Source organism: Neovison vison, chromosome 12, assembly GCF_020171115.1.
Source record: "Neovison vison isolate M4711 chromosome 12, ASM_NN_V1, whole genome shotgun sequence".
Lineage (NCBI taxonomy): Eukaryota > Metazoa > Chordata > Mammalia > Carnivora > Mustelidae > Neogale > Neogale vison.
The window spans coordinates 94,707,124-94,731,337 of NC_058102.1; the positions used below are offsets into that span (position 1 = coordinate 94,707,124).

The following is a 24,214-nucleotide window of genomic DNA, read 5'->3' on the forward strand; positions in this document are numbered from 1 at the left end:
AGGAAGATATAATTCATTATTTTATTATTTTTTAAAGTTTTTTTTTTTTTTTAAGTAAGCTTACACACCCAATGTGGGGCTCAAACTCAAAACCCTGAGATCAAGAATTACATGCTGTATCAACTGAGCCAGCCAGGCACCCCACTTGCCAGTTTTTAAAATTATGAGATAGGGGATGCCAGGCCAGTATAATGCCAGATATTAGCTGTCTCCCAATAAAATACATAACAGTCACACCAAAAAAAAAAAAAAAAAAAAAAAGGGAGAGAAATCTGATCAAACTTCTTAATCTAACTTCCAACATAAAAGGAAAAAGAAGAGGGGCGCCTGGGTGGCTCAGTGGGTTAAGCCTCTGCCTTCAGCCCGGGTCCTGGGATTGGGCCCCGCATCCGGGCTCTCTGCTCAGCAGCGAGCCTGCTTCCCCCTCTCTTTCTGTGTCTCTATCTCTGCCTACTTGTGATCTCTGTCAAATAAATAAATAAAATCTTTTTTTAAAAAAGGAAAAGAAAAGATAAAAAAGCATGTTCAGTGCTGGCTGAAGGGATACCATCAGCGAAGTCCTGATTGTAAAAACTTCACAAGTCTGAAATGAAATGCATTAAACACTTCAATCAGAAGGCAGAGCTGGGGGCGCCTGGGTGGCTCAGTGGTTAAGCCGCTGCCTTCGGCTTGGGTCATGATCCCAGGCTTCTGGGATCGAGCCCCGCATCGGGCTCTCTGCTCTGCGGGGAGCCTGCTTCCTCCTCTCTCTATCTGCCTGCCTCTCTGCCTACTTGTGATCTCTGTCTGTCAAATAAATAAATAAATAAATAAAATCTTTAAAAAAAAAAAAAAAAGAAGGCAGAGCTGGTCAGAACGCAGCACACAGAGATGGCCATTGCTCTTTTTAATCAGTCTTCTCTCTCTATTTCTTACCACAGACGCTTTAAAAATAACGATACAAATAGTGAGAGGATAGGAAAAGACATACATACCATGTGAACAGTAAGTATAAGTAAGCTGGGTCGTAAAAAAAAAAAAAACAACAGGCAAAATGCACTTCGAAGCAAGGAGCAGTAATGGAGATAAAGCAGGAAACTTCAAGAAAATAACATGTCTCTGGGCCTAAGAAAAGGGCTTTAAAATACGAAATGCAAGAAACTGACAGAAATAAAGGAAGACATCTACCATCACAGAGATTTTAACACACCTCACTTGGGAATTAAAAGAGCAACTGAACCCCCGCATAAAGAAAAAGAAAAAAATCAGTAAGACTATAGAACTAAAGTGATGCTACCAACCAGCCATAAAAATTTAGGAACAAAGAACCGCAAGGATTCTAAAATAAGGAGAGAGGGAAGGGAGGGTGAGTGGCTTAGGCATCTATCTGCCTCCTCTTCTAAATTAAAGTACTGTTCAAACACAGTGACGAAGCAAGCACACGTATGCCCCAGATCTGAAGAGAAAGATGAGAACAGGAGAGGTGTTGAGTTTAAGGAAAGAATGGGCCATCTTTTATTTATACGGTTTTCAAACCCAAGTAAGCTTGCAAAGCCTTTTTTACATGCATGATGTCATTCCATTCTTATACAGCCTTTGAAAGCAGCAGCTGCGTTTCCTTATTCCCATTTTACAGATGAGAAAGTCAAGCTCAGAGGCTGATAAGCCAAAACACAAGGCAAGTTTGCTGCTAGATCAAAGGGCGTACGTTTTCTAACAATCCCATGAGTGGCTCTGCAGGAGTGCAGTGAGTTACAGTTACCAACGATTTTCTTTCCTGTAAGTAAATTTTCTACCAGATGTTCCAGTGCACAGAGAAATAATGTAAAGGATATCGGCTCCTCAGTTACAGGAGTCCCCCCTGACCGCGAGGAGTACGCTCAAGGCAGTTGCCTGAAACTGCACAGTACCAAGCTCTAAATACACTCTGATCTTTCCTATACTCACATACTTACCATAAAGTGTAATGTGTAATGTGTAACTGAGGCACGGTGAGAAGCGAACAGCAATAATAAAATACAACAGTTATAACACTAAACTGTAATTCCAGTTATGGGAGTGTGGTCTGTCTCTCTCTGAAAATCTCTTACTGTAGGGTCCTCTCCCTTCTCCGGACGACCGGAAATGACAGCATGCTGACGCAGCGAGATCAAGGGACGTGAACGACGCAGGCACTGTGATGTGGTGAGATGCTATGACTGACCTCCCGATAATTCATCTGGGGGCAGAACCCCAGCTTCCAGCTTCCAGACTATGGTGACCGCAGATAACTGAAACCGAGGTAAGCAGAATGGCAGATAAGGGGAGATGACTGCATGTTCACACACACCCTTAAATGATGTCGTCAGATGCCAGGTCGGACCCACGGGGACAGAGTTGTGAACGTTCACCCTGCATCCAAAGGGCATCCTGAAAGGAACCCTCCTTGATGGACATGTTGGCAATCTCAGTAAGCGTGGCCCACACTTCTGGTCACACGTAAAAATGCATCAAGTTGTGGTTTAGAAACAATTTCAAAGTAAACAGTCTGCAGATAATATGCGGATTTACTCTTCCATTTAGCGAAATACAGACTTTATGGATAATTTCTTTACTGATTTTAGAGAACAAATCTCAGCGTAGAATCACTTTGTTTCTTGGCTTGAACCAAAATATGTTTAAAAATAAATATACATTTCAAATATGTTCTAGACAAGGATTGGTTATTTAAATATTATATACAAGTTTTATTTACACTCTTCTTCCATGTTCCACTGAAGCGTATTTCTTTTAGGTACATGGGAGACCACATCCTTAAGGCTAATGGTTTTATTTAGGACAAAAAATAATACATGAACATCAAGGAGTACTTTTCAGCTTCTTGGCAAAGCACAGAAGGGAAGAAAAACGATTTGACTTTTTAGTTCCAGTTTTCAATTTTTTATGTAAGTTTGATGTTGTTCAGATTTTTATGGAACCTGAGTGAATAAAATGCAGAATCACTACTTTCTATTTAAAGCAAACTGACTTTATATATATATGACTTTGATTTAAAAAAAAAAAAAGAAAAAGAAAAGAAATAGAAAATAGGCCAGTAGGTCCTTCCAGCACATAGTCCCACCGGAGGTGGGCAGGCCTCCTGGTCCAGGTTGGGAGCAGCTCTGCCCAGCGCCAGCTCCCCCGCTGGAACAGCCTGGGGAAACCTTGGCTGTGTGCGATCATGATAAACCGGACAAGCCGATCATTACATCACATAAAAGTACTGAAGGAACCAACAAATAGTAAAAACTCAGTGACTCTTTGTGGCTTACTTTTATTCTAAATCAATAACCTAGAAGTGAAATTCCCTATAGCCCCTTAAGCCTTCACGGGTCCATCTACGTCCCCACGAACACCCACCGAAGGAAAGTGTTAAGGCAGCACGTGTTAAGATGTATCACTGCTTCTGAGGATAATCTGGAGGAGACAGTCTTGAAACCCAAGTTCAGAGATGCTTAAATTAAGTACTGATTGGATTACTCAACTATGAAGAGGTCTTTTGAATGCACAATGGATGTTTAGCAAGTACAAGGTATTGATACCAACATTCTGATATTAGAAAAGCAGACTAAGTTGCAAGAATGTCTAAAAGTGGCTGGAAAACAAAGACTACATGGTTTTTCAGCCTAAGAATAAACAGGGAGTGGAGCGAAACATGAACATACATCTCAGCAGAGAGGTGAAAAACAGAAAGCCAAGTAGATGACATGGGGAGGAGTGAAGAAACCCCATGTTATGGCTTATGCTAACTTTCAAACAGAGTGAAAAAGTCGCTCTGATTTATAAGGGTAAATGCAAATGCAGTTAGGTGTGTAGATCACCCCCAAAGAACCCGTGACTGTTAAAGTAGTCATGGGAGCCTTCTGAACTGTTAGAACTGATGCTATGCGCCCATTCTGATTCACCTTCAATTTCCATTACTGACAGAAATTTCTCACCAAGACACTGATTTTGGTATCCAAAATATTAATTAGTGGATGAGAAACATAAAACTAATTTCATGTTAACTTGCTAATTTATGATATAGAAAACATCCAGTCCTTGATTCTGAAAAGGCCATTTAATATCTTATCCCATTTACTGGTCCTGAAAGGAGGGGAGAGGAGAAGGCATTTGGAATTGCATTGAAACAAAGTTTAGAACAATGTAAAACAGGTGGAAAGAAAAACCAAAGGCGAATAAATATTCAGTCCACGTGAAACACAGGAAAATAGGAGAAAATGCTGCAGGTCCTCTGCTGTACCACGGAGAGACACAGTAGCCATGATCACTTCCTAGATTACTCTTTGGATACTTAATTCAATTGGCCTTAATTGCTTAGAAAGTGTGCAACACAATTAGGGAGGATTTGTCTCTAATTTAGCTCTGAAAGAAGCATGAATGGATGGAAACTCTAATCACAGACCACAGCAGATCATTAGAGCAATTAGGAACACACCTTCCAGTCTTGCGAACCTTTCACACAAACCACCTGCTAGCCTTTGGAGCCAGGCTTCAGACTCGCAAAAACTTTGGGGTTCTTGAGGGCCAGTGAGAGCTCATTGAGGAAGGAAATAAAGTGGGAGTCTCTTTCAGATTTCTTTGATTCAAAGATGACGACAATGGTAAAGTGAGGTTCCGGGCGGGTTAGGAAGTAGGTGCTCTGAACTTTGTCATCGTAGAAGTGGACCACCTTCTCCAAGCTGTTCAGTTCGGACATGCGGTCTGTCATGATCATGATGACATTGGGCCAGTGCATGACGGGCCTGTCGCTGGGCAGAGACACCACAGCTGGATACTGGTCCACACCCTTAGGGGCTTCTCTGTAGGAATGGGGGTGGTGATAGCCGTGACCCTGAAAGCTCTCAGAACCTCGGTTGTCAAAGATTAAGGACACATTGGCAGCGTCATACTTCCTGATGAAGCTGGAAATCTTTCCAAAAAAGTCTGGGTTGGCTTTTGCAGTCAACGTTTTCATTTCTGAAGCAGTCGTTTGCCGGCTCAGTGCCTCGTGAAAGTAAAAGCTAAACTTGGCAAGAAGCATGTTTTTGAGTTTCATCAGCCAGAGGAAAAGGTGTGGGGGCTGAACTGCCTTCTGAGATTGCCCTCCAAACAGGTGTTTCTTGGTCTCCCGCTGCTTTTCAAAGATCTGGCCCCAAGTCTGCAGCTTGGTGTGAGCGCTGTGCAAGTTCACCAGGGACGGGAGGAACTTCCACTCCGAGACCTGAGCCTGGGCCTTCAGGAGATGACTCAGGACGTCCACTTCCAGCTGGAAACTGCTTTCCAAAGGACTGAGGATGGGGTGGTGAAATCTAGAGGGGAAGGGAAATTAATCGAAATAAGTAGAAATGTTACTCCACATGGAATTTTCAAACAATACACTGTGGCCACACAAATAATACTACTACGTTTGGAAGTAGGGAAAGGAATGACGGAAGGGCTCCATGTTGATTCATTTGAAAAGCTGGTCTGGGGTGCCAGTCAGTTAAGCATCCGACTCTTGATCTCAGCTCGGTCTTGATCTCAGGGTCATGAGTTGAAGCCCCACAGTAGGCCCCATGCCCTGCGTGGATCACTCATTAATAAATTACTTATTTATCTTAAAAAATAAACAATAGATTGGAAGATAAATAAAAATTTCTGACATAATTTCACCATCTCAGAATTATGTCAGCATCACATCCTCCTATGGAAACCGCCTGGTGTTGAAACAAAAAATGAGAGTAGGGACTACCTTCCTTTCAAATACAAAGAAATTAGCTGTACTTTTTTCTGAACCTATTTTATTTATTCTGGAAATTGTAAAACTAACATAATCATCAAAACAAGGCATCCTTTTTCCAAGATGTGATCCTAAAGAGGCAGAGGAGAAAAAAAAGAGAGTCACTAAAATCTCTTAAACGTGTATGGAACACATGTAAACTTACTTAACGTTCATAGTAACTCCACAAGGTATTGTGGTAATTCCACAAGGTAAGCCCTTATTCAATCCTAGTTTTTTGAATTTTCTTCATATTTAGTTGCACTTAAAAAAAAAAAAATGGGATGGGGAGCCTGTGTGACTCAGGCAGTTAAGCATCTGCCTTCAACTCAGGTCATGATCCCAGGGTCCAGGGATTAAGCCCCACATCCTAGCTCAGCAGGGAGCCTGCTTCTCCTTCTGCCTGCTGCTCCCCCAGCTTGTGCTCTGTCTCTGTCAAATAAATAAATAAAACCTTAAAAAAAATGGGAGCTAAATAAAAAATATCTAACATTTTAACATTTATGTTTAAAATTGGATTACTACTCACTGAATTAACTTTATGACTCATGGATTGCTACCTGCTATCTGTAAAACATTTTTTTCGAATTCACTGCTAACAGTAATATCGGGTAGCAGGAGGGGAGAGGATGTGGGAGTATCTCCCTTCCAGAAAGAAAAGGGAAAGTCCAAGTGCAGAGAACCTGAGGCAAGTGAGAGCACATTCTTTCTGGTGTTTCAGGTCTCCTCTTCAAAGTCATTTCCTTAGAGATGTCTTCTCTGTTCTCCAGACTGAGTCAGGTGACCATATCCTCTAATGTTTTTTTTTTTCTTTCCCAAAATTTTATTTATTTGTTTGACAGACAGAGATCACAAGTAGGCAGAGAGGCAAGCAGGGGGTGAGGGGGTGGGGGGGTGGGGAAGCAGGCTCCCTGCTGAGCAGAGAGCCTAATGTGGGACTCGATCCCAGGACCCTGAGATCATGACCTGAGCTGAAGGCAGAGGCTTAAGCCACTGAGCCACCCAGGCAGGCACCCCGAATCCTCTAGTTTCTTAATACCTGTTTTCCACTTGAGTAGCTTCATCACAGAATTTATGGGACATATGGTCTCCATTGGTCTGAGCTCCTCCCTGAGGAGAAGGAAAAGCTGCTTACTCCCTTCGCTCCTTTATCTTTAGAACATATGGCACATACTAGAGATTCAGAGAGAGTCTGTAAACATGGCAACCAACTATGTTACGATTTGAAACCTACTTTAGACTGAGGGTCTCAGTCTAATAATACATTCAAAGAATCGGAAAGATAGGGGTGCCCTTATGGGCACTCAAGTGTTGAACTCTTGATTTCAGCTCAGGTCATGATCTCAGGGTCATGAGATCCAGCCCCACATCAGACTCTTGTGCTCAGAAGAGAGTCTGCTTAAAGCTTCTCTCCCTCTAAACCTCCCCCTACTCTCTGTCTCTTACACTCTCTGCTTCTCCAACATAAATAAATAAATCTTTAAAAAAAATCAGAAAGATAAACTGGATTTCAAACTCTCTAGCTCATGTGATGAGATTAACTACTTTGGACCCTTCAAACATTACCTGCTTTGAAATAAACATTAAGAAAAGTCTAATACAGGGACACCGGGGTGGCTCAGTTGGTTAAGCATCTGCCTTCAACTCAAGTTGTGATCCCAGAGTCCTGGATCCAGGCCCACACTGGACTCCTTACTCAGCAGGGAGCCTGCTTCTCCCTTTCCCTCTGCCACTCCCCCTGCTCATGCTCACTCGCTCGTGCTCTCTCTCTCTCTCTCTGACAGATAAATAAAATCTTTAAAAAAAGAGAAGAGAAAGTCTAATACATAGGTAATACATATGCACACACAACTTCACTGTAGCACATTTCAAAATCTTTGAATTGTAAAAAATGCTTCTACCTCCTTGGCCTTTAGGACCTTTGACACTTAACGACCATAAAGCATCACAAGATTCTATAATAATGGGTATCAAGAAAATCTGCCAAGGAACTTGGAACACAGTAAGACTTTCAATAACAGGAAAATGGTACGAGATTGAAGGAAATTCTACCACAAATAACAATACTCTAAGTTATTTTTCTGCTTCACTGGAAATCATCATTTATATCCAACCTTCTTGAAAGAACATGAATTCTCTGTACAAATTTCCCGAAAGAATTCTGAACAAGCTCTTCCATAAACATACACTAAAAGTGTTTAAATGTTCAACATTTATTAGGATGAATGTGAATGTCGAAGCTATTTTTCATCCTTAAGAAGAGCTAAAAATTCATGTTAATTTTATTCTTCCAAGACTCTGAGATTAGCATTATGATGTATTATTTCCCCCATTTCCATTATGCTCTGTGCCTCATACCCATTTACAACTCACACTATAGGGGGATCTGTTAAATTGTTGTAATCCAAAAATACACACCTCAACTATGGCAGCAAGCTTGTAAGAGTCTGAATTCAGAATAAATTGACAACTATTTGCAGAGAACATCTGCTCTTAAAAAAAAAAAGCCAAAAGAAAGAAATGGGTCTGGAGAGAGAGAGAAAACTCTCTTTCACAAATCTACATCAAGGAGTTCCTTCCAAAAGAATTATCCAGGTTCCATGCATGTAAGAAGTCAGATTAAAACAATTGAAAACAAATATGTAGGGGCACCTGGGTGGCTCAGTGGGTTAAAGCCTCTGCCTTCGGCTCAGGTCATGATCCCAGGGTCCTGGGATTGAGCCCCACATCGGGCTCTCTGCTCAGTGGGGAGCCTGCTTCCTCCTCTCTCTCTGCCTGCCTCTCTGCCTACTTGTGATCTCTGTCAAATAAATAAACAAATTCTTAAAAAAAAAAAAACCCAAATATGTAGCACAACGTGAATATACTAAATGCCACAGAACTATACACTTAAAATGGTATTTTTTTTTAAAGATTTTATTTATTTGACAGACAGAGATCACAAGTAGGCAGAGAGGCAGGCAGAGAGAGAGGAGGAAGCAGGCTCCCCGCTGAGCAGAGAGCCCGATGTGGGGCTCTATCCCAGGACCCCTGGGATCATGACCTGAGTCAAAAGCAGAGGCTTTAACCCACTGAGCCACCCAGGTGCCCCCAAAACGGTGTATTTTATGTTATGTATATTTTACTATAATAAAAAAAAAACCCACTATAGTCTCTTCTCATTTAAAATTTTTACTAGTTTTTAGATACAAATACACTGAAGATATAAAGATGCATTAGCCCAAGGTTTACCTTACAGACTTCCCAAGGTAGGAGGAGGTACTTATGATGGATACAAGTTGGAAGTTAACACATCTCTTATGGGAGGTGCAAAATAAAATAAGATTTTAGAAAAAGGAGCAATTTCTTTTGGTTGAAAGATTATGCTGGCTATAAGGAAGACAGAATTTGAATTGAGCCATACAACTTCAAAAGCAGCTAGGACTTGGCCATGTAAAGAGGAGAGCTTAAATTTCTGGCTGCATTCTTTTTTTTCCTTTTTTTTAATTTTTAAATTTTTTATTAACATATAATGTATTATTAGCCCCAGGGGTACAGTCTGTGAATCGCCAGGTTTACACACTTCACAGTACTCACCATGGTACATACCTTCCCCGATGTCCATTCTGGCTGCATTCTTAATCACCCCTGATTCCAGACCCTCTGCCATGTGACTCTGCAGGTCTTCCCCTGAGATGAAGAGTACTTTCCCATGCCTGGACTACAGACTGGGTCATGTGACTCGGTCTTGTCAAGAGGGTGTTAACAGATCTGATGCTGAAAATGAGCTTGGTTGGGCTTGTTCTTTCGCACTTGGGCCAGAGCCACTGGGTGGCTGGCTCCCCACTAATCTTGGGCTCGGAAGGAACAGACCAAGCCCAGAGCTCACAGTACTAAGCCAAGCCCAGTGAGACCAAGAGTGTTAAGCAGAGCTACTCAGCTAAGCCAGGCCTGTCAGGCTGACTTCCAGTAGACTTGCAAGCCTGTATGCTCAGTGGTCTGTTATACAGAATGATTGTGGCAGGGGCGCCTGGGTGGCTCAGTGGGTTAAAGCCTCTGCCTTTGGTTCAGGTCATGATGCCAGGGTCCTGGGATCGAGCCCCACATCAGGCTCTCTGCTCAGCGGGGAGCCTGCTTCCCCCACTCTCTGTCTCTGCCTGCCTCTCTGCCCATTTGTGATCTCTGTCTATCAAATAAATAAATTCTTAAAAAAAAAAAAAGAATGATTGTGGCAACAGCAACTGATATGACATGATATGACAATGTGATAGGCTTCAGAACATACTACCCCCAAATATGGCATCTTGTATACTGACTGTTTGTTTTAAGTTGAATGAATTTGAGAAATAAGTGTAGGAAAGATTTCCTGACCCTTCCCTGAATCAGGTCATAAAACCCTCAAGAGAAATGTGCCTTTCCCCCTATTGTAAGGAAGGAAGCATCCTTATCTCCAAACACAAGGGACACAGAGAGGAATCTGAAAGAACAGGCCTTGCTGCTTCCCCCAGCTTAGACACTTAGCTCAGACCTTTTTTCATCTGGCACATTTTCCCACAACTCTGACATCTTCAAATGGACTCAGCTGAATTTTTTTTTTTTTTTCAATAAAACCTACCATATAAACTCTATTTTGTGAATGCTTCCTTAACATGTAAAACTTAAATACACTGGTATGTTTTTCTCTTGGTAGTTTGTCTTTTGTTAAAGCTTCCCCCCTACCCATTGAGTTTAGAAGGGCAGAAGAAAAGGTATTTTTCCTCCCCTCCGAGTTCAAGGACATTCTAGGCAAAACAAATAATGAACCAAAGTAGGAAATGGCAAATACTTATGGGGGAACACATTAGATTATGGATTGTTTTTTTGGCTCCTGATTAAAATCCTCAAAAATTTCTCTTTGAAGCTTCTTTCTTTTTACTAAGACTTTGGGTACAATTTAAAGCATTTGATGGGCCTTAGATAAATTTGAAAAGATGGGCTGGGGCAAGGCTGTTAAGATTCAGACATGCCAAATGCCTAGCGTAGACTGTGTCCCGCAGAAATGGCACTCTGGTTGGTTTTGCTTAGGAAATTTTCAGTGGGCGGAAAGTCACCTTGTTGAACTATACACACACAACTAACTGTTTATTTCACTTATCATCACAAATCTTTTCTTGAAAGAAAAAGGGCACAAGGCCTAAATAAATCACAGTTCTGCCCTTGGTGAGAATCCTGTCATCTGAAGCATTCAGATCAAAAAACTGTGCTCCCTAAAATGCAAACAGAAACTTTATGTAACTCAATTTTTAAAAGTGTTCTCTGGGATGCCTGGCTGGCTCAGTTGGTGGAGAGTGTAACTCTTGGTCTCAGGATTGTAAGTCTGAGCCTCACACTGGGTGTAGACAGTACTTAAAAGTAAAATCTTTAAGGATGCCTGCGTGGCTCAGTGGGTTAAGCGGCTGCCTTCAGCTCAGGTCATGATCCCAGGATCCTGGGATCAAGTCCCACATTTGGCTTCTTGCTCGGTGGGGAGTCTCCCTCTCCCTCTGCCTCCCTCTCTTCCTTTCTCTCTCTCTCTCTCCCTCCATTTCACGCATGCTCTCTCTCAAATAAGTAAAATCTTTTAAAATAAAAAAAGGAAAATCTTTAAAAACAAGTTCTTCAGGGGTGCCTGGGTGGCTCAGTGGGTTAAAGCCTCTGCCTTTGGCTCAGGTCATGATCCCACCTGGGATCGAGCCCAGCAGGGGGCCTGCTTCCCTTCCCCTCTCTCTGCCTACTTTTGATCTCTGCCATTCAAATAAATAAATAAAATCTTTTAAAAAAAAGTTCTTTAAAATCTATCTGTAAAGTCATGGTTACAGGATATAAGTCATTTAATGGTATATTATTGCCACCTGAGAGGGACTCTTTTTTTTTTTTAAAGATTTATTTATTTATTTGAGAGAGAGTGCACATGCTGGCACAGGGCAGGGAGGAGCAGAGGGAGAGGAAGAGTCCTTAGCAGTCTCCTGCTGAGCGCAGAGCCTGATGCAGGGGCAGGGGCAATCTTACAGCACAGTGGAGATCACTACTAGAGCTGAAACCAAGAGTCTGGTGCTTAACCTACTGCGCCACCCTGGCGCCCCCATCAAAGGGATTTTTAAAAGCTGTCTGGAATGAATAAACTCTTGCTTCTTTAAAAGAATTACTTCTTTAAAAGAATTACTAAGAATTACTCTCGACTTAGGAGAGTAAATATTTTGCATTTATAACCCATCTTCCAGCTTTGTTTAACTATGAAATAGAAAAATTAACCAGAATCTTCTTTTATGCTCACTGTACAAAAGAGGTAAGTAAATTCAAAATGAATTCTACAGAATCAAAAAATGTTCCATTGATGTTTTCTCTGGAAAGAAAACAAAAACAAAAACAAAAACAACACACCAAGTTCTACCTCTCCTCAAAAGTATTCAAGGAGGGGTGCCTGGGTGGCTCAGTGGGTTAGGCCGCTGCCTTCGGCTCAGGTCATGATCTCAGGGTCCTGGGATCGAGTCCCGTGTCGGGCTCTCTGCTCAGCAGGGAGCCTGCTTCCCTTCCTCCCTCTCTCTGCCTGCCTCTCCGTCTACTTGTGATTTCCTCTGTCAAATAAATAAATAAAATCTTTAAAAAAAAAAAAAAGTATTCAAGGAATAGTAGACACCCTGATCCTGTATAAGCTAAATTCATATTTTTCCTTCTAAGGGCACACAGTGGAAACTGTTAAAATGATTAATGTTAATTATTCAATTTGAAATGAAGCATCTCAATGACTGTGGTTCATAAGCAATAATTTGCATTTGCTTAATAATGTAATAAGTTTGCCAAAGGAGGAAACCTTTAATATTGTTCTACTCTGAATACAACTGCCTTCCAAAGGAAAAAAACAAAACGTGTTTCCCATTTCATCTCTGAAAGCAGACTGGCCTTTGCAGTAAGGCACACAGAATCTGCATCTCGAATCAGGGCTACTCCATGATATACATTATGCTTGTAAATTCTTTACTGCAAAAGCATTTCATCATTTGAAAGACAAACGACTCACGAGATAGAGAAGCATTCTGACATGGATCAGATATACTGGGGTGAATAAACATTTCCTGAAAGATAAACTGGGTCATTTGGGGAAAGGATTTACTCTTTCAATAGAAGAGAATACAAAATATGAATTACTTCTCTAGAACACTGGAACCATGAAAGGAACATGTTTGGTATAGCACAGATGCCAAATCAAAAGGTCTACAGAAAAGGAGAAGAAGGAGGAGGAGAAGAAAGGTCTACAGAAAAAAGGATATTATGAAGAAGAAATAAAAAGGTCTATAGAAATAAAGGATATTATCCTGGCAAAAGGAAAGTATGTTAATTTATACCTAAAATAATTCCACCTCCTCCCCCCAAAATCAACATATTATACAGAATTTCAACTTTTCAGAATTTTTTAACTAAGGAATTTATGTTGTTCAAATTAACCTCAGGTTTCTAATTAAGATAATTTTTAGGGTTGGATGTATTTATAATCGGTAATTCCCTTTAATTAGATAAAGGCAGCATGGGTGGAGAATACAGACAGATGAAAACACCTTGACCTTGGGTGATCCTGCCCCCGGCTCCATCAATTCCATCAGTGTCCGCTCAGTACCTGGTATAGCCAAGTACTGCCCTAAAAGCTCCAAGAATGAAAACTGGGCTTTTGCAGAAAATGGAAGAAATTCCCAAATGTCTGGGAAGTGGGATGTTTCAAAGAAGGTGCAAATGGGATAGATCACAAACCTAATCAAATAAAAATGAAAATAGCTAAATAGTAATAACATTCCTATAAGACATACATACGTACATGCATACACACAGTTAAGGTTCAATACCTAGTATATCCCAGTGTTGGTATCTTTCTCTTATTTATCAAAACAATATTTTTTCATGGAGACTATTTTCAATATCACAGGGAACTTTTATTTTATTTTATTTTATTTATTTTTTAAAGATTTTTTTATTTATTTAACAGAGAGATACACAGCAAGAGAGGGAACACAAGCCAGGAGAGTGGGAGAGGGAGCAGCACGCTTCCCGCTGAGCAGGGAGCCTGATGCGGGGCTTGATCCCAGGGCCCCAGGATCATGACCTGAGCCGAAGGCAGAAGCCCAACAACTGAGGCACCCAGGCGCCCCGGAACTTTTAAAACATACAGGTTTCTGGGCACCCAACTGAGAATCACTAACTCTTAGTTACCTCAGGGAAAAGGGCAGAGAGGGGAAAAGGGGCAATTTTGGTTCTTTCTTTTACGTTTCCCAAACCGTTCGACAAATTACTGTCAAGTTATTTGGGAATCACCACATGAGATTCCCTGTAAGAATCATATCTCCAATAGTATTTTTGTTTTTGCATTTCAAAAAATTATTTTATTTAAAAAAAATGTACCAATCAGGTTTGAGGAAGAAATAAAATAGTTCCAAACACAGAAAACTGGTTAACATGGAAAATTTGTTTAAAAAAAAAAAAAGAAAACGTGTACATTCATATGCATAGACTATCTCTCAAGAATGACAGGAAGAACTTGCTAAAACAACATTCACTGGGATGCCTGGGTGGCTCAATCGGTTAAGCATCCACATTCAGCTCAGGTCATGATCCTAGCGTCCTAGGATCGAGTCCCGCATTGGGCTCCTCACTCCAGCAGGGAGCCTGCTTCCCCCTCTGTGTACTCAGCCTGCTATTCCCCCTGCTTGTACTCTCTCTCTGCTAAATAAATAAAATCTTTAAAAAAAAAAAAACCAAAACAAAACCCAACAACATTCACTGCCTCTTAGGAAAGGAATTAGGTAGATGAAGAAAAGGGGCACTTTTCACTATGTATTATTTCATACATTATAAATTTTGAGCCATATTAATGTATTACCCAGTAAAAATAGATACAAATCCAAAATATATCATAAAAACAGAAAATATATGACAATAAAAAATAATACAGAGGACATTTTGGAGACAATTGGGAAAATCTAAATACTATTTACTGCTGATAGTAGAAAAAAAAATTAGTGCTAAATTTTCTGAGTAGGAAAACTATGCTACAGTTTTGTTTAATTCTTAGAAGATACAATTCAAAGTATTTGGGCATAGAGTATAATGATGTTTGCATCTAACTTCCAAACAATTCAGAGAGGGGGGGAATAAAATTATATACAGAGAGAAAGAGAGCAAACATGGCAAGATTTAATAATATGAGTCCAGGGGAAGGATGTTTGTGTGTTCCTTGCACAGCTTTGTTTATTTCTTTTTTCATAATAGCTTTACTACTTAACTAATATACATAAAGTATACTTTTTACCGTACAGAATTCAATGGTTTTAGTATAGTCAGAGTTGTGCAACCATCACCATTATCTAATTTGAGAATAGTCTCGTGACCCCCCCAAAAAAGGAACCCTACACCCATGAGCAGTCACTTCCCCACTCTCACCTTCCCCCTTAATTCCTGACAAAAGTTTTCCGAGTCTGTAATTTATAATCTATTTTCTGTGTTTATGACTTTGCTTAATTCTGGACATTTCCTGTAACTGGAATGACAGAATATGATATCTTTTGTAACTGGTCCATGCATGTTGTAGCCTGTATCCATACTTCATTCCTTTCTACAGCTGAATAATAACCCGCAGTACTTCTCAAATTCTTTGCGTACCGTTTTTTGGTTCAGGCACTGAGGAATACATAAGAGCCGGGCTCATTTTTTTTCAAGTAAAAATAGCAATTTCCTTCAAATACAAATTTTCCAGCTAATTGACATCTTTTTTAAAAAAATTAAATTGGCTACAAATAGCCTTTTGATTATTAAAAAAAATATAAGTATGCCCTCCTCAAAAACACAGATACCTGTCTCCACTGAGAAAGTTTAAAACAAAACCAGAACTATGCCACAGGCGCTGAGAGCGATTATGAAGAAGTTTCCAACCCATGGTAAATAATGGTTACATCTGAGGACTAAGTGGGTAACTCACCAAGGAGATTACTTTGAAAGGGACATTTATTTGAATAATGGTTTAGTAAAAAACAAAAAACCCCCACATTATTTTATATACAATGCTCCCCTTGTGTGAACTCTTTCATAAGCAGCAAAATCAGTTATAATACATCTTTTAAGGATGACTTCATTCTTGGTCTTTGGCCATTGCTTAAAGAAGTATCCACCTATGGGGTGCCTGGGTGGCTCAGTGGGTTAAGCCGCTGCCTTCGGCTCGGGTCATGATCTCGGGGTCCTGGGATCGAGTCCCGCATTGGGCTCCTTGCTCAGCAGGGAGCCTGCTTCCCCCTCTCTCTCTGCTTGCCTCTCTGCCTACTTGTGATCTCTCTCTGTCAAATAAATAAAAAAATCTTTAAAAAAAAAAAAAAAAAGAAGTATCCTCCTAGCACAGTGTTAATGAAGCCCAAAGAAGGTACCTAATGTTCACCTGTTGCTTAATTAATATGTATAAAATGTAAAATGAAGGGGCGCCTGGGTGGCTCAGTGGGTTAGAGCCTCTGCCTTCGGCTCAGGTCATGATCCTGGGGTCCTGGGATTGAGCCCCAAATCGGGCTCTCTGCTCAGCAGGGAGCCTGCTTCCCTTCCTCTCTCTCTCTGCCTGCCTCTCTGCCTACTTGTGATCTCTGTGAAATAAATAAATAAAATCTTTTTAAAAAAATGTAAAATGACTATTTCTTCCCTTTGCAGTCATTTCATCATAGATTTTCTTCATAAGAGTGCAGGGAGGGAGCTCGTGTGTGTGTGTGTGTGTGTGTGTGTGTGTGTGTGTGTGTGAGGCTGCTGTGTGTGTCCCTTCCTCCCTCCTCACCTACACTCACCTGGAGCTGTACTTCTTGAGGATGGCGTCCAAGAGGCCAACAAGCTCCTCAGCGTTGATGAACTTCTGCGGGCTGAGCGTATACATCTTCTCATAGAAGTCTGCGATCTCCATCCGGGCCTGAACGAAGAAGCAGAGCTGCTCTGACAGGTGGGAAAGTAGTTCCTCCACGTGGGGGGCGGCCCCACCCACGGCGCTCCGGCCAGTCACCACCTTCTTGAGCTCGTTGTGCAGGGACGTGTAGATGGTTCGGATGGAATCCTTCCGGCTGAAGAAGGACTGGCCCCCTGGGAGGCAAATGACATTAGCACATAACAAGTGAGGAAGAGAACCCAGAAGGACCAAACACCTCCCAGAATCCAAAAGGAAAGGAGTGGAGTCTGTTGAGCTCAGGGAGTTAATGTCATCTACCATATTCTCTGACTCCTGTGATTGGAATTTAAATATTTTGTGATTCATAATTTCACTGAGGAATAAGAAATGAATGTCCGGTGCAACTCATTAGTGTAACAACAGACCTGTGTATGATTTCTTTAACCAGGAATCAACTCTCCCTTATCCCATTTCAATGAGGATTCATATTTATTTCAGAGATAATTGACCCAGCGGGTACCATCTACCTGGAGCTAAATAGCTTTCTTCCCTAGACATGTATTTAAAACAAAAGAGAATACCTAATTGGAAAACACTGTTGTTATTCCTGATAAATCAGAAAATATTATTTCTGCATTAGAGTTGCATTTTCCTTTGAATCTTATCTTCTAAGCCATACCAGAAAATGGAAAATATACAGACATGTATTTCCCTTACACAAGAACACAGACTACTGGGATCCCAGCAGAAAAAAAGGAAATCTGTAGTGCTTTTTTTTTTTCTTTCTGTTTTTAAGTTAGCTCTAAACCCAATATGGGGCTTGAACTCACAACCCTGAGATCAAGAATTGCACGCTCCTCTGAATGAGCCAGCCAGGCACCCAGAAATCTTCAATACTCTTGATAAGGTTGACACTATAGGTTATAATAAAGCAAGCACCACTTTGTGAATGATTAAGAGCAGGAAGCAATTATAGTAACTGTTGTTGTAACTCAGGGGTTCCAAAGGAAATCAGGAAAAAAAAAAAAAAAAAGACCAAATACATCCCTTTCAACAGTTAAAAAGGATCAAGTGGCTGAGACATCATTTCCTTGCTCTGTATTAATACATGATCAACTTGATTTCTAATAATTATAGAGCCAGGTTCGTACATGTTTTTTTAAGCAATTCTGTACCCTACTAAAGAAAGGGTCACAGGCAAGACATTAGAAGAATGAAAAGAAACAGGGCAAGTTTAAAACAGTAATTCTTAGAGATACATAAATTAGAAATATATATAAATAAAAATATTTATATATAAATATATGTTAGATATATTTATCTAATATTATCTAATATCTATTGTTTATATATTAGAAATATATAAATAAAAACCTAAGAGATGGATGACAGTTTAAATTTTCACTTGATATACACAGGATGCTTTCATGAATAAATTTATTACTATTCTAAACACATCAAGGCATTTGTAAAATATCCCCTTAACAAATCAATCATTTCACAATGTTCTAATTCACGGTCCAGTTTGTATTTCAAACTTTCCTACTACTGTGACCACCTTGTCCCAGTCTACCCAGGGCTTTCTAAGTTTTAGCACTGAAAACCTGGTGTCTTGGAAAAACAGACTTAGTCCCATGTCCTGGGAACACCCCCCAACCCCTGGCACCGAGCAAACCTAGAAGGTTGGTCACCCTACTTACTACTTATTCCACAAACTCTTATTATTTTAAAAATGTTTCCTTCAATATACTGCCTAAACAAAGTAACCTGCATTCAAATCATTTCTCCTACAGAGCAACAAAAGCCACGCGATACAGCTGGATTGACCCCAGCAGTCACATCCCACCCAGGACTGTACCCTAAAGGGTTTGCCCTCCCTCCCTGTCTATCTTCAGTCTAACCTTACAGATTTTGTGGGGCAACCGTATGGAATAAACAGACCTCTGTGCCCAAGTTTAGGAAAAAATTCTCTTAGGTTAGGAAGGTAACAAGATGAGAGTACCATGCAAAATCTATGGGGCGCCTAGCTGGCTCAGTCAGCAGAGTGTGCAACTCTTGATCTCAGGGTTGTGAGTTTGAGCCACACATTGGGTGTACAGATTACTTAAAAAATAAAATCTTAAAAAAAAAAAAAAACCACCACCAAAAAACCTAAAAGCTCTGGAAGTCTGACCAATTTAGTTCCAAATTCCAGCTTCTGAACTTAGAAGCTGTGTAATGTGCCAATGACTTAGCCACTCTGAGCCTTAGTTGTTTTTAACATGAAACTAGTAATAGAGCCAAGAAGACAAAATAAAATGCCATTTGGTATGTAATGTGCCTGGAGCAAAGTGAGTATTCCATCACTAATCCCTTGTCCTTCCATTTATAACTGATGTAAGAAAATCCTAAATACTACTAATTGGACTTCTAAAACTCTATGGTAAATTAGGAGCTTCATGTACTATAAAAAAGAATAGCTACCTACTTCATAGCTAGCTAGCTAGATGACCTCAACTGTGTACTCACCTCTGCTGTTAATAGGGTGGCCTTGGTGACAATTTTAACTCTGGGTGAAAAAGGAATACCTTTCCTCATCAGATAACTCTTATCTGAGGGAGTGGAAACACAAAGAATACCCTGAAAAACTTATCAGTAAACATCAATTACTAGTAGTGAAACCCAAGTGACAGTACAAGGATCGTAGAGATCACTGATGAAATTTCTTCTAAACAGGTCTCTTTTCTCAAAGCTCTGAGGAGCATAGTCCTACTTGTTGAATACCCTGGTTAGGAATATCCAATGGAGACTGGCTTTCCTTCTTACTGGGAAACAAGGAAGCAGAGACACCAGACATCTCCCTCTTTATAATTTTTTGGATTTATAAAGTATGATTATTTTGAATAAGTATACTAAAGGAGTACGTAAAATGTCTAATTGAGTATTTTATCCCACAACTTATTGTTAATGATAATTTATAAACACCGGTTCTCAAGTCATTTTCCACCATGCTAAATTCTAGTGACCAGAGACTGAGAAAACTCTCTAATAATTAAACAAAAAGGGAGAAAGTATGACCTAAAAACCTCCAAAAGCATTGAGATGGCATATTTTTATCACTGATCCTTCCCCAAACAGGTATATTCTCCCCTTAAAGGAAAGAGAAAGTTCTAAGATAAGGGGCCCACCCAGAGTTTTTCAGAACTGAGCCAATACAGGAGCAGAAGTATCCCTGTCAAGTCTGTCCTTTGCCTAAAGTGTTTGCCCATACAGGCATCTATAATCAGGATTCACTGCCAAGGTCTCTGATCAACAACAAGTCACAACAGTGAGTCAGAAAGATTCACTTTCTTGGACCATGTTTTAAATATTTAAAAATACACATAAAGCTTTTTGTTTTGCTTAAAAAAATACATTCTAATTAGCAAAGTATTTGAAGAAAGTGGAAATGTCTTAAGTGGCAACACAAAAATTTTTTCACAAGTTTTCAAGAAAAAAGTCACAAAGTCATAAGCATGTTAATATCACTGATATTTTGATACTTCCAGTATCAAAAAACTCCAAGATGCAAAGTTAAAATTTAAAATCTGGAACCTACATTTACTATACATGTGAATAAGTTAATGAGGCATTAAAGTTAAACATGCCATTCTCAGGAACATTCACTTAGAAGTCACAGATCACCTGGGAGCAGAACCATGCCTGGGCATGTTTCATAGTATAAATTGCTCCTGGGTCAATTTCAAGGTGCAGGCTTCAGGCTCATACATGCAAACCGGGGGTCTATGCAGAACTAAGGACTTTACATAATGAGGGCTAGTGCTGGCTTCGGCAGCACATATACATAATGAGGGCCATTTCACAGAACCCAAGGCAGAGACAGTGATGATCTCTCACGTGCTCTTACACACAGGGCAGTTCTGTTTACCTGAAACCAGACACACACACCTTAAACTGGCATAGCAGATTTTTAAATTGGGGTCCATCAATAGGCTTTAGGAAATCCAACTGAACCCTCACGGATTAAATGTAAAATTGTATTTCCCATATATATTCCATATATGTCTATGGGCATCATCATAGATGAGCTTAAACAAATTTAAGAATCATGGGACTGGGACCAATCACCATTCTTCATGAGGATCTAAAAACAACTAAAACCGCCAGAAAATTACCCACCTTCAATTTTACAACCAGAATTCTCCCCATTTCCAAATACAGCTGGCCCCTGAACAATGCCAGGAGTGGTGGAGGGGGTGTTAGGGAGCTGACCTACCCCAGCAGTCAAAAATCCGAGTACAACTTTTGACTCCCCCAAAACTTAATTACTAATAGCTTATTGTCAACTTGAGGCCTTACTGATAACATAAACAATAGATTAACACATATGCTATATGTTATATGTATTATATATTATATTCTTATAGTAAGGTAAGCTAGAGAAAAGAAAATGTTAAGCTAATCATGAAGGATGAAAAAATACATTTACTGTACTGTACTGTATTTATTAAAAAAAATCCATGTATTAGTGGATCCATGCAATTCAAACCCCTATTGTTCAAGGGTCAACTGTATATACAACGTATTTTTAAATTATAATACAGCAATTTTTAAGAATAAATCATACATATAAAAACACAATCTGACAGTTCAAAGGCAGGTATTCTGGTTTGAGACCTGTCACCTACCTACACAAGTGCGCATAAACAATTTGCTAATCTGTAGAAAGGGGAATAACATTTCAACAGCAACTGCAAATTTGTGAGAACTGCCACTGTAAAAAGGGGTGGAAAAAATACACACGGTGATTCTATCTAAGCACTTTGCCGGTAAGTCAACGTACTAAACAAATTATTTAAACAGCTAAGGCAGAAGTTAAGATTTCAGAAAGTCCTGCCCTTTGGGTATTTACTGAAAGCAATATGAACATGGCCACCTTCAGGCCATACAAAGAAATGGGGCCCTAAATATCAAAATGGAATCTGCACTCAACTTTACCTTTCTATTCTTTATTGCATATATGTGTTCTTCATTCCTACCAGACTCTGTGCTTCTGATAATTAAAGGGTCTAAAAATGGGCCAAAATACTAACTTTGAAAGCTCTGGGATTCATATCGATTGTTGGTAATTGTAAGTAGTAATACTTTATATGCATACCCTTGGCTTTCGCATATTTTATTTCCTTCTGATCTACTCATACTAATTGTTTCTACTAGTGAAAATCGGTTGAATCAGCTCTTGCATCTTATTTTCAGGGCCAAGATTTATGATGGAATGATAGGAGTGTTTACCATTTTCCCCTTAAGTCCCCTCTTGCTAGTTAGGCATATTTCTTGCCTTTCCTCTCCAGTATTCATTTATTTCCTCATCCACTAAATATTTATTGACGGCCTAGAAAGCGTAGGACTCTATCTGTAATTCGCAGGGGCCTTAACTTCAAGAGGCCAGACAAAAGTGTTCATTAATTCTAACTAGGTTGTATTGCCAAGTTTTGCTCTTCTGGCCACAGTTGTCACTGGTCAGAAGAGCGAAGACACACAGTCTGCTTAACTCCATTTATGGCACCAATCCATGCACTGAGCCAAATGGATACACCCTTCGATTTGAGACACAGCCCTGAAAAGTGCATCCAACCCGGCGGCCAATCTACCAGCAGCAGAGGCCGGTGGGCGGGGCTTGTGGAAGCGGAGGGGAGGAAGGGAACGGTGGGAGGAGATCTGGGAGTGCCAAGTTGAGCCTGAGGCTAGGCGTGAGACTGGGAACCCAAGCCACGGCCGATCGGAGAATATACCCCCTTTCCTTCCTCCTCAAAGGGCACGGGGGGCGGGGCGGAGGTACCTAGTTTTTGCCCCAGGTAGGTGAGGCTGTGATAGACCTTCTCGGCCGCGGCCAGGTGGGCCAAGGCCGCCAGCAGCGACAGCCAGCTGCCCCCCGCGCTCTTGTTGGCCTCTCGTTCCTTGTCCACATTGTCCTTGGCCTTGTCGTAAGAGAAGATACCCAGGTGAGAGAAGAACGTCTCCAGCACCGCCTGTTCCACCGGGACCGGGGCGGCCAGCGGGATAGACTCCCCCATGCGAGCCGCGATCCAGCTCCACCCACGTGGCTCTCCTCTCCCTCGCACTTCCGGGTTCTCAGGGAACGTGCGCACCAGCGTGCGTGCGCGTGACCGCCGCAAGCGACGGGCTCGTGAGCGCGCCGCTCCCTGGACCGCGCCGGGGCCTTAGAGAGGAGGCCCGCGAGGGCCGAGGAAGAAGGGAAATGGCCCGTTTTCAGCTCCGGAGCGGCTTCGGCTCTTCGGTTCGCGCAGCGCTGACCATTCGGACCTTTGGGGCAGAACGCGAGACAGTCAACTCGCTGCTCCTCGGACCTGACTGCTTTCTGAGGTGAGCTGAGAGGCCCCTCCCTGTGAGACTGCGTCAGTGCTGGTGACGTCACGCTTACATGACGTCAGTAGTTCTTGCTCTGACATCTGACCTGGGCTTGCGGTAAGCCTGCCTTGGGCCTCCGGGGCGCTGAGCGGTGAAGCTAGTGGCTGGAACTGTGCCCTTTCACAAGGAATCAGTTCTCAGCTTTTAATCCAGGTTTTTAAGCTCAGCTTTTAATCAAGGAATCACCAGCTTTTAAACTAACGCAGGTGAGTGGATTATAGTACCTGATACTGGTAAAGGTTTATATCTTAACCCCATGTCTGATTTTCACGCAGTCACACACTTTGCATTTATTCGCACCTGTATCCTGTGCAAAGCATCTCACGTTCGCGCTAAGGAAACAGCTTCCAAGCAGAACTCTTCAGCTTGGCCATGCTACCTAAACTACATTAGGGTTCCTTAGGGTTCAGAGAAAGATAAATTTTAGTATATGTGCTGCCGAAGCGAGCACCGAAGAATGTTAAATTAATGTAAATTCTGTTAAAGGTTCTAAACTGATGCACTGTCGTTCAAATTAATTACAAATTCCTTTGACATTTAAGAAGCACCATAAAGCCAGCTCATAGTTGTGTCTACTATTCTAAAACTCTGCCCACTACCTGCTCAGTTTCTTCTTTTCTCCTTTTTTGTGTGTGATTATTTTACACTAGACACACTATTTAATCATGGATATTCGCATGTCTCTTTGCCCTAATGGTGAACTCCCTAAGGCAGAATCTAGGGTTCACTCACCTTTATAATCTTTTGATAAGGGGTAGCACAATGATGTTTGTTGAAATGAAGGAACTGTGTGTTTTCAGTTTTTTTGCCAAGCTAGACCTGTTTTGCCATCACTACCTTTTAATGCAAATCCAGTAATCAAATTTTAATGACTGTATAAATATAATTTATACAAAAATAAAATATAATTGGATAAAAATATATAATTTTCTCAAAAATATAATTGGATAAAATAAAAAATATAATTGGATAAAATCAACCCTGTTAACTGTGATACAAGAGAAAATTTTATGTTATGAAGGTGAAAAAGGAAGCAGCATTCATATCTTTTCGGAAGAATCACGGAGGCTTCCAAGAAGGAGAATGTGATGGTTTTTAATGAATGAGTAGAAGTTAGTAATAAAAAAAATAATGTAGTATGGGGGCCCCTGGGTGACTCCTGGGTGACTCAGTTAAAC

General features: G+C 40.8%; 1 protein-coding gene across 1 annotated transcript; it reads right to left on the bottom strand.

Annotated features, from left to right (window-relative positions):
* Positions 1–2,772: 2,772 nt before the first annotated feature.
* On the bottom strand, positions 2,773–22,725 carry KICS2 (KICSTOR subunit 2). Its single transcript, XM_044229398.1, has 3 exons — positions 22,447–22,725; positions 16,537–16,822; positions 2,773–5,288 (listed from the first exon to the last, which is right to left on the bottom strand). Exons 1-3 carry the CDS (start codon positions 22,679–22,681, stop codon positions 4,472–4,474), a joined length of 1,338 nt encoding a protein of 445 aa, XP_044085333.1. The 5' UTR covers positions 22,682–22,725; the 3' UTR covers positions 2,773–4,471.
* Between the last annotated feature and the right edge of the window lie 1,489 nt (positions 22,726–24,214).

Excerpts from the sequence above, each read along its gene's own strand:
- KICS2 (XM_044229398.1), bottom strand. The coding sequence starts at position 22,681 with ATGGGGGAGTCTATCCCGCTGGCCGCCCCGGTCCCGGTGGAACAGGCG. Across the intron at positions 16,823-22,446 it reads CTACCTGGGGCAAAAACTAG|GGGGCCAGTCCTTCTTCAGC; the intron begins GTACCTCCGCCC and ends TTTGCCTCCCAG. Across the intron at positions 5,289-16,536 it reads CTCAAGAAGTACAGCTCCAG|ATTTCACCACCCCATCCTCA; the intron begins GTGAGTGTAGGT and ends CTTCCCCTCTAG.